General features: G+C 36.4%; 1 protein-coding gene across 14 annotated transcripts in view; it reads right to left on the reverse strand.

The window, feature by feature from the left end:
- TRDMT1 (tRNA aspartic acid methyltransferase 1) overlaps positions 1-15657 on the reverse strand; it is a 91014-nt gene that overhangs the window by 7554 nt on the left and 67803 nt on the right. For 9 of the 14 annotated variants that reach the window (XM_053225350.1, XM_053225347.1, XM_053225345.1 and 6 more), the window contains 4 exons: positions 15279-15622; positions 12953-13010; positions 11269-11398; positions 2339-2543 (listed from right to left, as the gene is read on the reverse strand). In XM_053225350.1, the coding sequence (XP_053081325.1) occupies positions 2431-2543; positions 11269-11398; positions 12953-13010; positions 15279-15622 (645 nt within the window). In that variant the 3' untranslated portion in view covers positions 2339-2430. Of the gene's footprint in view, positions 1-2338; positions 2544-3366; positions 5415-8302; positions 10503-11268; positions 11399-12952; positions 13011-15278; positions 15623-15657 lie in introns of those variants that run through there. The other 5 variants (XM_027073528.2, XM_053225342.1, XR_008299933.1 and 2 more) reach the window with 3 other exon arrangements.

Here is a 15657-nt window from a genome sequence, read left to right on the forward strand (position 1 = left end):
TAGGAGACTGTGGGTCTTATTTCCATCTTTTATTTTAGCAAGCAGCTACTCTGTTTATGTTTAGCATGCAGATCTTGGCCTACTTTTTGGTTTATGGTTCCAATGGCAGTTTAACTTTCAGAGCGTTTTGGTCTGCTTGGTTTATCTGTACCACTGGGGCTCCATGTGGTCCTCAACGGTCCTACATTAGGGGGAAGAAGTTCTCACCAGGCCAACTCACTGGCACCTATAGGTTAAGGTAAGGGGCCTCCTTTCCATGGTGATGAAAAGGATTCCTGGATCAGGCCTTTTGGGGTGGGATCCCCTTGCCAGTGTCCTCTGGCTGTCCAGTGTCTCAGTAAGTGAAAGGAATCTCAGGCCTTCCAGAAAAGTAGAGTGCTTCCCCTGGACACTTGTCAGTGGGGATCCCTATATATTGCACTTGCTGGTGATATCAGACTCACCTGGTGTTGGCAGCAGGACCCCAGTTCCATCTGGGATAGGAATGAGCCATGCTGGGTTCCCATGTGAGGTTCGGAGTCAGGAAGCACCCAACTTGGATCACCTCCTTCTGTTGGATGGGAGACTGTAAGACATCCTGCAACCATGTTCCCTTGCCAGTCTTGGGATTACCTAGCTGATTTGTTTTCTCTTCCCTCCTTTAAGAGTTCTCTTTCTGATGCCTCTTGCATTATTTTATAAACATACTTACCCAGAATTGATCACTGTACTTAGGAAGGAGCAAAGAGAAATGAGCCTGCCCTCTTGTCCAGACAAGAAGTCAGAGTACAATACATATTTGTTTAAATTTCTATCTGCACATCTTCCTCAAAAGCCAAAAGATCAAGCCCTATCCTAGAATTGCTTTTTAAATCATGCGTTCCAAAGTTGAGTAAATTTGGCTATTTCCCTAAGTATGGAGGAAGTGGCAGTAACAGAAATAGTTCTCAGGAGAGTGACTCTGTTTAAATTCCACAGTGTGACGGCCTTTAGACAGCTTCTATATCAATCCAGTATGGTGGCCATAGTCACTCATTTAACAAATATTTATTAAGTGCTCGCTGTGTGCCAGGTACTATTTTAGTCCCTGGGAAGGTAGCAGTGGAAAAGAAAAATCAAAAACCCCTGCCCTCCTGGAAGTCCACATTCTCCAAAACATGGGATATTTTTCACTTAAAACAAATTCGAATCACAGCAACTATCCAGCTCATTGTCTAATCGTCTGTAGCATGAGGTTTTTGAACAGAAAAGTCAACTTATATCTACTATCTAAGGACTCTCACATTCCATCAGGTATTTTCAATCATTTGTGTGTGTGACATTTAATTGTACTTGTGTAAGGAACTGAGTAAAATAACAACTATCTTACTAAAAGTGATATTCATGCTAGATCAAATTCAGAAGGCTGAAATTTGCTCAATGTCCAAGTGTTGACTCAAGCATACAAATCTGGTTGCAAACGGGCATATATGTCTTTAAGTTTCAAAGTGACTTCTTCTGTTTTCCTAAAGTGAACCATTGTGCAGGGAAGGCCTTCTGAGGAAGACTACTTTATTAACCGAAGCTGATAAATGGAAACAGAGTGAGAGAAAAGGTGATGATGACCTTGGGTGATGAGATTTGAATTTGGGAGACTGGGAGAGAAGCAGTGTGGTGTCATGATGAGGAATATTGAAATTAATCATGAGTGGAACTGATTTTTAAATGGAGGACGATTCACTGTTTTCAAATATGCTAAGTTTGATGTGACAGAAAGATACTCAAGTTAAAAATATCCCAGCACAAAAATTCTAGAACAGGGCTGAGGAACAATATCAGATCTGGAGTTACCTGGGTATCATGGGCAAAAAAACCCAGAAGTTGTAGGAAAGGGTGAGACCTTAGAAAAAATGGCTTGGATGGTAAAGGGTAGGGAGGCCTGAGGACTGAATCTTCAGTAATGGATAAGAATTCAACTCCAGACCTCTGCTCTCCCCTCTCTCTTTAGACTCTTCAGGTGATCTCATCTGATTATAGAGCCAACTTGGCTAAATAAACATGTTCCCTACTTGCGCGCTTATAATTTAAATCTGCCCTGATATGAATAGGCATAAAGGTGCAAACAAAATAAAATACAGAGCAAATCCTTGAAGTAAACAATGGAACCGTGCTATGTACGAGCAAAGAAATGAGAACATCCCAGAGCTATGCAGAAGAGCTCTTTGGGAATATTACCTTCCGATCTTCTCCTTTGTGAAAATTTTTATCTAGGTTCATATTAGTAGGAAAAATAAGTTTGAGAAAGCTTTAGGAATCAGATACAGCGTACTTGAGAGAGAGCTCTCAGTGCTGGATGTAGTTGAAAATAAGACTCAGAACCTCTGGTGACTACAACAAATTTATTTGAGTAGTTTGGGAATCAGAAGCCAAAAAAGTTCTCTGCACATGTTCATATTTACTGAACAAATACATTTAAAAAGGAATAAACTCACAAATCAAGACAAAAATAGTGAAATTGTTTGGGTCATGGTTGCAAACGATTTTGAAGAGGATGACCATCTTAGTGTAAAATGTTCTTAGAAGTCCTAAAGAGAGAAACAGACACATAGAGGTTAGGACAATGTTTTTGTTTTTGTTTTTAAAACTGAAGGGTTAAATTTTCAGTAGCAAAGTAAAGGAATGAAAGGAGAGGACAGGAAAGGAAAAAATGGTGCTGACAGCTTGACTAGTATAAACTGAAGTTGAGGAACATGTGTACGATTCTTACTGCTTTTCAATAAAATGTGCAAAGGGGCATATCTAGATATCTGGGTGAGTCTGCTGAATGGAGAAAGAGGATTGGATGGGAAGTGGATCCAAGAAAAACAAATGTTAAGAAGTTGACAGGAGAGGTGTCTGCGGTGCACTTTGACACTGGCAGCTAAGAGGGAGAGCGTTCTGGTCCAGGAACGTTGAAAGGCTGTCTTGAAAAGTTACATGAGTTCACAGGCTATAAGAAAACTGCTGAGACCATATGACCCTCACTCAATTTCAAAGTCCAAAGCTATCTGTAAATCAGTCTACCACTTGTGACCTAAAAGACTTGTAGTTCCAAGCTGAAGGCCAAATTATGAAAAGTTAGCCTTCTTTTCAATAACATAACAACCTGAGGAAAACACACTTTAACTACTTCGTCTATATGGGCTTCAAATTAGATCCTTATTACGTTATCTTGGCTTATTTGGGAACTTCTTGATTCTCAATTCTGATTTTAAACTATAAACGTATCCCCTCCACCCCCCCCATTATGAGATTTGTAATAAGGTTTGTCTTTAAACACATATACATAATGTAGACGTGAACACTGATACATATACACATTGGCCTATGTCCATATTTATGAGTTTTTCTGAAGAAATGGTGGTGAGGAATGACTTTTTTTATTTAAATGTGATAAGATGTACATAACATAAAACTTGCCATTTTAAGGATTTTTAAGGATACAGTTCAGTGGCATTAAGTACATTTCCATTGGTGTGCAACCACCACCATTAACCATCTCCAGAACTTTTTTACCACCCCAAACAGAACTCTGTACCCATTCAATGCTAACTCTTATTCCCCAGGTACCCCGAACCTTGGTAACCCTTAGTTTACTTTCTATCTCTATGAACTTGATTCTTTTACATACCCCATGTAACTGGAATTGTAGAAAATTTGTCCCTTTGTGTCTGGCTTCTTTCACCGACCATAATGTCCTCAAGGGTCATCCATGTTGTTGTATGTATCAGAATTTCTTTGTTTTCATGGCTGAATAATATTCCACTGTATGTATCCACTATATTTGGTTTATCCAGTCTTCACCCAAGTATGTTGGCTCTTTCCTCTTTTTGGCTATTGTGAATAATGGTGCTATGAACATTAGTATACAAATATCTGTTCAAGTCCTTTCAATCCTTTTGGGCATATACTCAGAAGTGAAATTGTTAGATCATAAGGTTAATTCTAGGTTTAATTTTTTGAAGGAATCATCTTCTTTCTACAGTGGCTCACCATTTTACATTTCCACCAGCAATGCACAGGGTTCTGATTTCTCCACGTCGAAATGATTGTCTTTTAAGAATAAAAATATTCTGTTGTCAGCACAGAGCCTGCTTCAGATCCTCTGTCCCCCTCTTTCTCTGTCCCTCTCCTGCTTGTGTACACTCTCTCTCTCAAAAATAAATAAACATTTTTTAAAAAAAGAATGAAAATATTTTTTATTTTGTGATACAATTTCTGGTCTTATTTCTTTTCATTTCTCTTCTTTCTGTCACTTGCTTTTATCACTGAAATAAAACCACAGGGTTTATAATACAAACAGTCTGATAAGAAACCATAATTCCAAGAAGTCTGAGAGAGAAAGGGAAAGTTTAAAAAGCTAATTCACAGAACAGTCATATAAAATGGGGTCGGAGAGCAGAATTTCCTCCCTAAAATCTGAATGCCACACTACATTCCCTAGAATGTGATGCAAATTCAACTTACAACAAGAAGCTAAGAAGGAAGACAAAAGCAAGCTCTGATGACAGCAAAGTAAAAGAAAATATTTATAAATAAAGAACGGACAATGAAGTTTCGCATTTTACATGGGGGTAGAATTAAAGATAATTGGATAATGTTTACCTACATTTTCTGTAGCTTCCTGATGGAAACATAATCAAGAATTTAGGATTATTTTTTCTGACACTTTCTTCAGACGGCTGTGTAACACTGAATGATGATAATTTGGTCTAAAACATTATATGCATTTGTTTAGATATAATTAAGAAATGTTTAAAGGATGGAATTCAGTAAACATTCAATATTTGAAACAGGCCAGAATTAGAAGCATCATTTTAAAATCAGGAATAATCAATCTGACAATAAAATAAAATAAAATAAAATAAAATAATAGGATTCATAAAGCAATTTGTTTAAGCAACATACAAAAACATAATTTCTCAGGTTCACTATACTATGTCTATCATGACACTTTGTAAAATATTCATGTAGATATTCAAACTCCAATGTTCCTAAATTTGTATATACCATAATGTTATAAAGAGAATATTTTACATGTATGTTTAGCAATTTCACATGAAAATATATTCTTGTAAAGCATAATAGCAATTTTTGCTTTACAAAATACAGTAATATAAATTTTTTTTAAAAATCAGCATTTTTATGATAAATCCAAATTTCTTTTTAAAGAGAGATAAAGAGAGTTTAGTTAAATTTCAAGAGAGATAAAGAGAGTTTAGTTAAATTTCATCAAAATCAATTCAAAATAGAATTTCAGAATTACTATCTGGATATGAATAAATAATGTGACCATCTTTCAGAGTTATTTTTAAATTATTCATATAGGATTTTGATTAGTTTAGCTACTACATGCACATTGAGACTATTTCCAAGTAGACGATAACGCTGTTTCACTGTTATCTTCTCAGGAAATCCTAGAAAAGAGAGATAATAATTTACAAGACAATCATTTATAATACAAACTTCCAGAGACAAAAGAATGCATCCTTTAGTAGGAGCACAGTGGTCATTCACATAAATAAGTCCCTGAGGTCTCTACGAAGTTCAATTAAGAAATCGGAATCTGAAGCCAAAAATATTATCTAAAATTACAATGCCTACACCATGTGACATTATCCTATCATATAACATATATTATGCTCAGTGTACACATAATTACACACATACCCTCCGCAAAACTCACAGAAATCTGTATATCAACACACTTTAGGAAAAACTGTGGCTACCATTATTTCACAGTTGTTTTCCTTTAGTTAAAAACCGCTTTATGGAGATAAAATTCACCCTTTTAAAATATACAAGTCAATGGTTTTTAGGACAGTCACAGAATTTTGCATACATCTCCACTATTTAATTCCAGAATATGTTTATTGCCTCACAAAGAATGTGGCCCACAGCTAATAACATACTCAAAAGTAAAAAGCTAAACATTTTCCTCTAAGATCAGGAATAAGACAAGGATGCCCACTTTTGCCACTTTTATTCAACAAAGTATTGGAAGTCTTACCCAGAGCAATTAGGCAAAGAAAAAGAAGTAACAGGCATCCAAATTGCAACAGTAAAACTGTCACAATTTGCCGATGACATATTATACACAAACCCCCCAAAGACTCCACCAAAAAAGCTGTTAGCACTAATACATGAATTCAGTGAAGCCTCAGGATACAAAATTAATATACAAAGATCTGTTGTGTTTCTACACACTAACAATAAGCTATCAGAAAGAGAAATTAAGAACACAATCCCATTTACAATCCCATAAAAAAGAACAAAATACCTACAAATAAATTTGATCAAGAAGGTAAAAGATCTGTATGCTAAAAACTGCAAGACACCAAAGAAAGAAATGAGACACAAATAAATGGAAAGATATCTTGTGCTCATGGATTGGAAGAATTATTATTAAAATGCCCAGTATCCAAAGCAATCTACACAGTTAATGCAATACCTATCAAAATTCCAAGGGCATTTTTGACAAAAACAGAATACACAATCCTAGAATTCATATGAAACCACAAAAGATACCAAACAGCCAAAGCAATCTTGTAAAAGAAGAACAAAGCTGGAAGCATCATGCTCTGATATACAAAAATTAACTCAAAATGGACTGAAGACTAGAATGTAAGAACTGACACCATAGAACCCCTCAAAGAAAACAGGCAGTAAGCTCCTTGACATCAGTCTTGGCGACAATTTTTTTGAATCTAACTCCAAAAGCAAAGTCGAAAAAGCAAAACTAAACAAGTGGGACTATATCAAACTAAAAACCTTTTACACATCAAAGAAAATCATCAACAAAATGAAAAGGCAACCTACAGAATGGGAGAAAACATTTGCAAATCATATATCTGATAAGGGGTTAATATCCAAAATATATTGAGGGCATGTATATTAATTGTGCAGCCGCTATGGAAAACAGCATGGAGGTTCACCAATGAATTAAAAATAGAACTACCATATGATCCAGCGACTCTACTTCTGGGTATTTGTGGGATAAAAATGAAAACACTAATTCGAAAAGATATATGCACCCCTATGTTCACTGCAACACTATTCACAATAGCCAAGATATGGAAAGAACTTACACACACACACACACACGAATTATTATTCAGCCATAAAAAAGGAATGAAATATCACCATTTGCAACAATACAGGTGGACCTTGAGGACGTTATACCAAGTGAAGTAAGTCAGAGAGAAAAGAACAAACACTCTATGATCTCACTTATAATGTGGAATCTAAGAAACAAAGCAAGCAAAGAAAAAAAAATACCACACTCACAGATACGGAGAATAGACTGGTGGTTGGGGGGGCAGGGGCTAAATGGGTCAAAGAGGTCAAAAGGTATAAACTTCCAGCTATAAAATAAACAAGTCATGGGAATGTCATTTACAGCATGGTGTAGACTACAGTTACTAATACTATATTGTGTATTTGAAAGTTACTAATAGGTCTTAAAAGTCCTCATCACAAACAAAAAATGTTTGTAACTATGTCTGATATATGGCAATGGATGTTAACCACACTTTTTGTGGTGATCATTTCTCAATGTATACAAATATCAAATCATCCCATTGTATACCCAAAGGTATTCTAATGTTACATCTCGATTATACTTCAATTTTTTTAAAAAAAGGAAAGCTGGTACCCATTAGCAATCACTCCCCAGCTCCCCTCCCTGCCCCTGAAGCACTAATCTACTTTCTGTATCTATGGATTTGCCTATTCTGGACATTCCATATAAATGGAACCATACAATATGTTGTCTTTTGTTTCTGGCTTCTTTCACTTAGCATATTTTCAAGGTTCATTCATTCATCACAACATGATGTAGCGATACTCCATCCTCTTTTTAACTAAATAATAGTCTATCGCACGGATATGCCACATTTTATTTATCCACTTATCCATTGATAGATATTGGGTTGTTTCTACTTTTTGATTATGAATTATTCTCTTGTATACATTTTTGTGGAGACATGTGTTTTCAGTTCTCTTGGATATATACCTAGGGGTGAAAATGCTGACTCATACAGTAACTCTATGTCTAACATTTGAGGACTTGCACACTGTTCTTCAGAGCAGCTGTACCATTTTATATTCCCACCAGCAGTGTACAAGGGATCTGATTTCACCACATCTTTACCAACACTGTTACTGTTTGTCTTTTTGTGAAGTGGTATCTTATTGTGGTTTTGATTTACATTTCCTTAATAACTAATGATGCTGAAAATCTTTTTATGTGTGCTTATTGGCCATCTGTCTATCTTCTTTGGAAAATATTCAAATCCTTTGCCCATTTTTTAATTGGATTATTTCTTTTTATTGTTGAGTTGTAAGAGTTCTTCATATATTCTGGATACAAGTCCCTCACAGTTGTTTTTTATATTCTGCTTCCACAAATGGGCTTTCTCACATTGGACTTCTATTTTGCTACGTTCTTTTTCAAAACAAATGGCCCATAGATACAACATTTGCTAGAACAGAACCTTGCAAGTATCAACATAAAAGACTGTCTGTGAAGTATACCCTGTAAGGTTAGTTACCATTTTCATATTCAGTATCCTCTGGCATACAATTAAATAAAGGAAAGGCAATTTAGATAATAAGATGGAGGAAATAATTAAAAAGTATTAAGAAAAGCAAAATACATATTTTGTGAGGACCAGAAGGTAGAGTTGACTGTGATAAAATTGCTTCATCAACACTTTACATTATACTTACTGCAATAAAAGAAGTGGTCACATAATAAAATTACATATGCAATTGAGCAAGATCATAAAATTGCCATTATAAAGATAATAAGTCTTAGGCAAGCACATTAGTCATCTAAAAAATTATTTCATTCAAATGAGCCAAAGATGCAACTATATCACAGACTTTTAGAATATCCCAGGGATGACCTCGTGTAATATTAAGATTATATCACAGGGCAAGAAATGTTTGAAAGCAAACAAGTGAGATTTCTAAAAATGACATATATGTAAGGGTGCTTGCGTATTTTATGTACAGATACAGCTTTTTTTAAATTAAAAGGTGACTTTTTAGAAACTTAGGTACACTAAAAAGAACAATGATGCTCAAAAACACAGAAACATAGCATTAACGAGGTCAAGATAGCAGCTTTCATTCTGTAAGTGTAGGTCAGTGTCCGCTTCCCAAGCTCACTATCTCACGAGTGCATACCACTAGTGACAAAGAAAACCAGCACACGATGTACGGAAGGATCGATGCAAAACCCTCGTTAACAGTGCAGCTCAAACAACGCCCATTTCAGATTCAGACTCGATAATGCTGGAAGCACACGGGAAGGACATTTCTGTCACAGTGCTGCTCAGGGTTGACGTCAGGTCAATACTGATCATACAAATATATCACATATTTTAAAAGAAGGTGAAGTAATTTAAAGACTTTCATGTATGCGCATTTGCAGAGAGCTTTGAAAAATTCTAACTTACATATGTGAAATTTTCAAATGAGAAGTATTTGTGAAGTAAAGGCTATGAAAGCAAATAAATGTCCGTTGTTTTACAAATAAAAGCTGACATTTGAATTTGATGTTGTATGTCAGAAAGTGTGTAAGCATTTTACACGTTACCTCATTTACCTGTCACTAGGACCCTCTGACACTGGCGCTGTGATGACCCCCACTTCACACATGTGTAAACTAAAGCAGGGAGGGGTTGAGGTGCAGCTAGGACTCAAACTTGGCCAGTCTGACTCTGGGGTCCCTGCTGCCTTTCAGTGTTACCACAGTGACTGCTCCTACTGAAAGAAACGAGCACTCAAAACGTAGGAATTCGTTATTAGACACTCAATTTCTTTTCTCTCTTTAGTACTATGGAAAGTACCTTTGATTGTTTATCTAAAAAAGAAAAAAAAATAGTAAGCAAATGAGCAGACTGGGAATTAATTTCTTGAGTCCAATTCTCAGCTCTTTATTTGTTTTATGATGTTCTCACTTTACTGTGTGATGTAGACTAAGACAAGGAAAGTTTGTGTTTTCCTTAAATAACACTCCCCAGGATATTTGTGACTGAATGAGATCACCAAGAAAAAGGCAGAGAGTTACAAAATAAACCTGGTTGCCGTGACTACCCTTCAAGAACCAATTACCAAGAGGACAGTCAAATTATATAGTCAGTTTCTTCCCAACGTACAGAAGGATGTGCTCCAAAACCTCATCTGTAAATCTACCATTTAGAATTTAAAACATGATCTATTTAACCCGTCATCTGCTTCAAAAATAGTACTGTATTAATATTACAACAATACTGGATTTAGACAAGTTCCACTTTTCTGCTTTCAAACTCCCAGAGTTATCAAAAACACACTGTGTCCTTGTGTAGTCCTGGAACACGTTAGGGAGGTCTGTCTCTCTCCGGTCGGCGCGAGCCAGGTACTGGGAACACAGCCACCCCAGCCTAAGACACTGATGGTGTCAGTATGGCCGAGAGCACAGGCACCAAGAAAGTGGGATCAGGGATGGGGCAGGGACTCTGCAAAGCCAAAGCAAAGACAACGTGTCCAGTCTCCTAACAGCATCCATCCCTGGATTTCCTGGACTACGAAGGAGCTAGGACTTTGTCTTTCTCACTCTGTATCTGCATTTTTGTTCTTGAGATTCCCTGCTTTAGTTTAGACTCCGTAATCTTTGGTCGCTTCTGGCAGCTGTGCTGCTGACCCACCCTTTTTTTCCACGAGGAAGACTCCTTCCTAGACCACCTCTCCACCTTCTTGTTTCTCTCCTTATAGGGAGGACAAAAGGTACATAACTGATAAGAATGTATCTCTGAGAAGAAATACAAATACACTTACCACCAAGAAAACAAATTCCTCAACCACCTTTTAATTTCTTCACAAAAAGGACAAACCTACACATTATTTCACAAGATCTATGTGGGGTTATTAGAACAGGACCTCTGGTATCAAGAAAGTAAGTTGGAGAAGGACATGCTATTAGCAACCATCGGTGAGGAGAGGTGAGGAATTGCAAATTTGGCCCTTGTCCCCTGAAAACCACTTGGGACCATGACTGGAGTAAAGGGAGAGAGAATGGAGCCTGAAAGGAAGGGGCTGAGGCAGGTTATCAACAGAAGCAGAAAGAGGAGGGAAGGAAAATGTCAAAAATGGCACCATCAGGAAAGGAAGAAGGTTTCTTACGTCCATCTGTCTGGGCAAGGGTCTATTCATCAAATACACACAAGAGTCCTTGATGAATTCTGGGACCTTAAACGAAAGCTGGGGTCTGTGTATCTCACATACCGAAGTCTGGAGGAAATCCAAGGAGATTTGCTATTTCTTTAGGAGTGAAATACCGAAGTTTAAGCATTGATAATTTTGTTATCTTTTCTTCTTGTGACAAATTGGTGAGGGATTTGTAGACATTCTCAATCTGTAAGAAAACAGCCAGGATAACTGACAAAGTAGAGTGCAAGCAGATTTGTTAAGATAAGATCATCTCTTGTGATGCAGTTTAAAAAGGATGAACATATATGTATGTATTGTATGTGCTACAATACACGGGAGCAAAACGCACAGGGCAAAACATCCCCTGCAATAAACTTTATAATTGCTTCATCAAGGGCAATGTAAACTTTGAAATCGTAATGTTTAAAAATGAAAAGCTTAGGGGTGCCTGGGTGGCTCAGTCGGTTAAGCGTCCGACTTCAGCTCAGGTCACGATCTCACGGTCGTGAGTTCGAGCCCCGCGTTGGGCTCTGGGCTGATGGCTCAGAGCCCGGAGCCTGCTTCCGATTCTGTGTCTCCCTCTCTCTCTGCCCCTCCCCCGTTCATGCTCTGTCTCTGTCTCAAAAATAAATAAACGTTAAAAAAAAAATGAAAAAAAAATGAAAAGCTTAATGTTGAGCAAATCAGGAAACATTCAGTTTACCTGTCATTTCTGAGCCCTCAAAAATGAAACCGTAAGAAATAAACAATGGCAATAAGACGTGAAGAAATACAGTGAAAGACAAGAAGAAACCTGATCAACCAAGGAAATCAATTTCATAATGCTAATAAGTGGATCATTAAAATGTTCAATGTTTATGATCAACTTCATCAAATTAAGATATTTTCTTAAAATGATAAAATACACTTGGTAAATTTAACTTCTCAGATTCATTCATTTGCCTCTGATAGGATTTTTACCATGGGTAAATTGTACTAATGGTAAGTTCAAATCAGGATAAAAGAAGATAATGTGATTTCAGTCCAAAATTATGCAAAAATATGAGATATTTTTGCAGTAAGTATATCAAGCTTGTTTGTTTTTAAACTATCTTTTTTTTTTAAAGTTTATTTATTTATTTTGAGGGAGTGAGAGAGAGAGAGTGCATGAGCAGAGGAGGGGCAGACAGAGAGAGGGAGAGAATCCACACTGTCAGCACAGATGCCAACATGGGGCTCGATCTCACAAACCACGAGGTCATGACCTGAGCTGAAATCAAGGGGCAGATGCTTAACCGACAGAGCCACCCAGGAGCCCCTCAAGCTTGTTTTCAACCATGATGCCATGAAGAGTTTACAAGTGAAGTATTAATGAAGAGTCTCGCTGAGATGTAGATTTCTGTCCCTAAAAGGCAGTTTTATAATGTGTGATCCAAAGAAAGCCTCCAATATTAAGATATTTGTACATAATTTTAGAGAACATTAACTACTGTATGCTGCATTTCAATTTACTCCTTATGGAATAAAAAGAATACCAAAGGTAAGAATAATAACAGAGAAAGTGAAACAAAATATTCTTTGTACATAAACTCGTCTAGCAATGAGAAACAAAAAAGATTTATCCTATAGTAAAGAATTATTATATACACTATATTATATGAAAATATGAATAACATGTATATTAATTCTGAATTAGACATGTAAAATTATTTTAATATTCTCAGATCTTAAGTCTTAAACATAGTTTTCAAGTATTTTAGCTCTAAAGCATATACGATACCTGCACGTCCTCTGAGGTCTGCAACACAGATCCTGTCCCTTCTATGTAGCTTCCATAACTGAAAGATTAATATGTGTGTTATGTAGCATCTGATGTACTTGTTGATGTGAAATTTCTTAAATATTTCTTGAATGAATTAAGCAATCTAAATAGTTACATCCTTCTGAAATTGTCTGAAACGCATCAACATGGCTTGTAAGTGAAAAGTTGCCAGATGAGACACAAGATAATTCTATTTAAATTTCTCAGACACTAAATTCGGCATAGTTTTTTGAGTTGTGTGAAAACAACGCTGAGTCATGCATTATTACCTTGTCTTCGTGTTAACTGTCAATTTCTTACTGTTCATCATAGAAAGCATGAGTTCGTTAGGACTTTATATCCAAAGGCTATTCAGTATCAACACTCCTGGCACGTTAAACCAGATGTTATGTAGGTGAAAACAAATTGTCACTATTTCTCATAATGCCTGAACCATCACTGCTCCTCATGAGCTGAAAACCACACTCTCCAAGACCACGACAAACACAGGCCCACTGAATGTGCGTCTCCCTCTCACTGTTAACGCAGTAGGGTTGCACTCTTTTTCATACAACAAAGAGACCACTGTATAAGAAACTGTATTAAAAGTACGAAACCCTACAGAAATGCAAGATATTAGTAATATTTCTTCCCCCCAAATCACTGCCAAGCTAGCTGCTTAAAACGTTATCATTATTTCTTTCCCTAATAGAGAAAGTGAGAGAAAGTTACACCAGGAAGAATATTTTTGCAAATCTGTTTTCTCACATATCACGTATGTGTGTGTGTAGATAGATAGATAGATAGAAAGAAAAATGTTTATACTATTTACACTAAAAAATACTTTTATACTAAGGCTTCCTTTATACCATCTTTATAATTACAAACGAATTTCAAGGTTGTTTTTTATTACCAAATTGATAAGTCTTGTCTTATCGGACTTGGAAACAGACAACAGCTGAGTACAGTCTTTGAAGGCAATGGAAAGTAATAAACCTGTTACCCTGGAAGTCCAAGGGCAGAGCACGATAAAAATCAGAATAAATCTGGTATGGTTTTATCAGGAGCAGAGTGTGCATGAAAGCTAGCTAGCTAGTGGGTGAAAAGAGAAGGCCTCAAGTTTCAAATCATATGGTTTACTCATCCCCAGGAGTGGAGTTAACAAAGCAGAGATAGGGGTCTTTTACCAAATTTTCTGGAAAGGCCTAATTTTCCCCTTCTTTGTAGGTTTTAAAACATTGATGAAAAATATTCTAACATTCAAAAAATAACCCAAAGGTAACCAATAAAAGACACTGTGATATATATACCATGAGAATAGAAAGTTCTTTATGTATTCATGTGTAATAATATCCAATTTATATTGCATAATGAAAAAAGTACATAATAATAGATATAGTATGTTACCATTTACTTAATAAGGTGGTAAAAATATACATGTATATTTAAATACACCCTCATACATAATACCTTGGGAAGATTAGACAGCAAATTGAAATCACTAATTTCCTGCATGTAGGCAGGAAAACTGGATAAGCAAGAGATAGAGAAAGGAATTTCACAATCTTTGTACCTTTTGAATTTGGAACCATAAAAATATATTACTTATTTTAAAAACTGAATGAGGGCGCCTGGGTGGCGCAGTCGGTTGAGCGTCCGACTTCAGCTCAGGTCACGATCTTGCGGTCCGGGAGCTGGAGACCCGCGTCAGGCTCTGGGCTGATGGCTCAGAGCCTGGAGCCTGTTTCCGATTCTGTGTCTCCCTCTCTCTCTGCCCCTCCCCCGTTCATGCTCTGTCTCTCTCTGTCCCAAAAATAAATAAATGTTGAAAAAAAAAACTGAATGAAATTTAAATATGCTCTAATGTGCATTAGATGATTTAACTTTATTTCTTGATATTAAAATTTAATGTCTTCTTATACATTTGATCATGAGAGTGGACATAAATTTTGAGGTCTGATGTGCCATAAAAAGAAAGGTGCTAAAAAGTAGCAATTCAGTATCAATAGAAACCATGTTTCCACCATGGGTAATTAAGCTCTTATGAAGGTCACCAAACAAATGGCATTGTGTTTTATGAGCACTTTTGTGGGCTGTGCACATAATGTTCTGCCAGAAGGAATTTTTACTCGTGCATTCTATTGGAACACGAAAGCAGGCAATTAAGGGCAAAAAAAAAAAAAAAAAAATCATTCTAGTAGAAACATTTTCTAAAATGGTCCTTATTTTGAGAAGAACTAAAAGAAACAATAACGATAAAAACCTATTTTGAATATGCCATTTTAAAAGTCTCTTTAAAACCTACCCTTTGGTAAAGCATGTGGACCTTCTGCAAGTGGGCTTAACAATGTCTAACAAAAGAGCGTATCGCAACAGTGACTTTGGTGGTAAAAAATACTGATTCATGTCAATGTCATCTTCAAGAAAATCTTTTAGCATTTGCACAGAGAGATCACTGTCCTGCTGATGTTTCCGGTCAATTTCTTCTATAGTTTCAAGCTTAAAAAGAATGGCTTCTTTTCCAGAACATTGTCTGCCATTATCAAAGCAAATATTTGGTTCAATTTTCTTTCTTTCAATTTTATTTTCTGCAACTATTGTATTTTTTTCTGGATGTTCAGATTCAAGTTTGGGGAACTCCTTCAGCACCTGGCATTAAGTAAAAATACATGACCTGTTAAAAG

Source organism: Acinonyx jubatus, chromosome B4 (genome assembly GCF_027475565.1).
Source record: "Acinonyx jubatus isolate Ajub_Pintada_27869175 chromosome B4, VMU_Ajub_asm_v1.0, whole genome shotgun sequence".
NCBI classification, from domain to species: Eukaryota; Metazoa; Chordata; class Mammalia; order Carnivora; family Felidae; genus Acinonyx; species Acinonyx jubatus.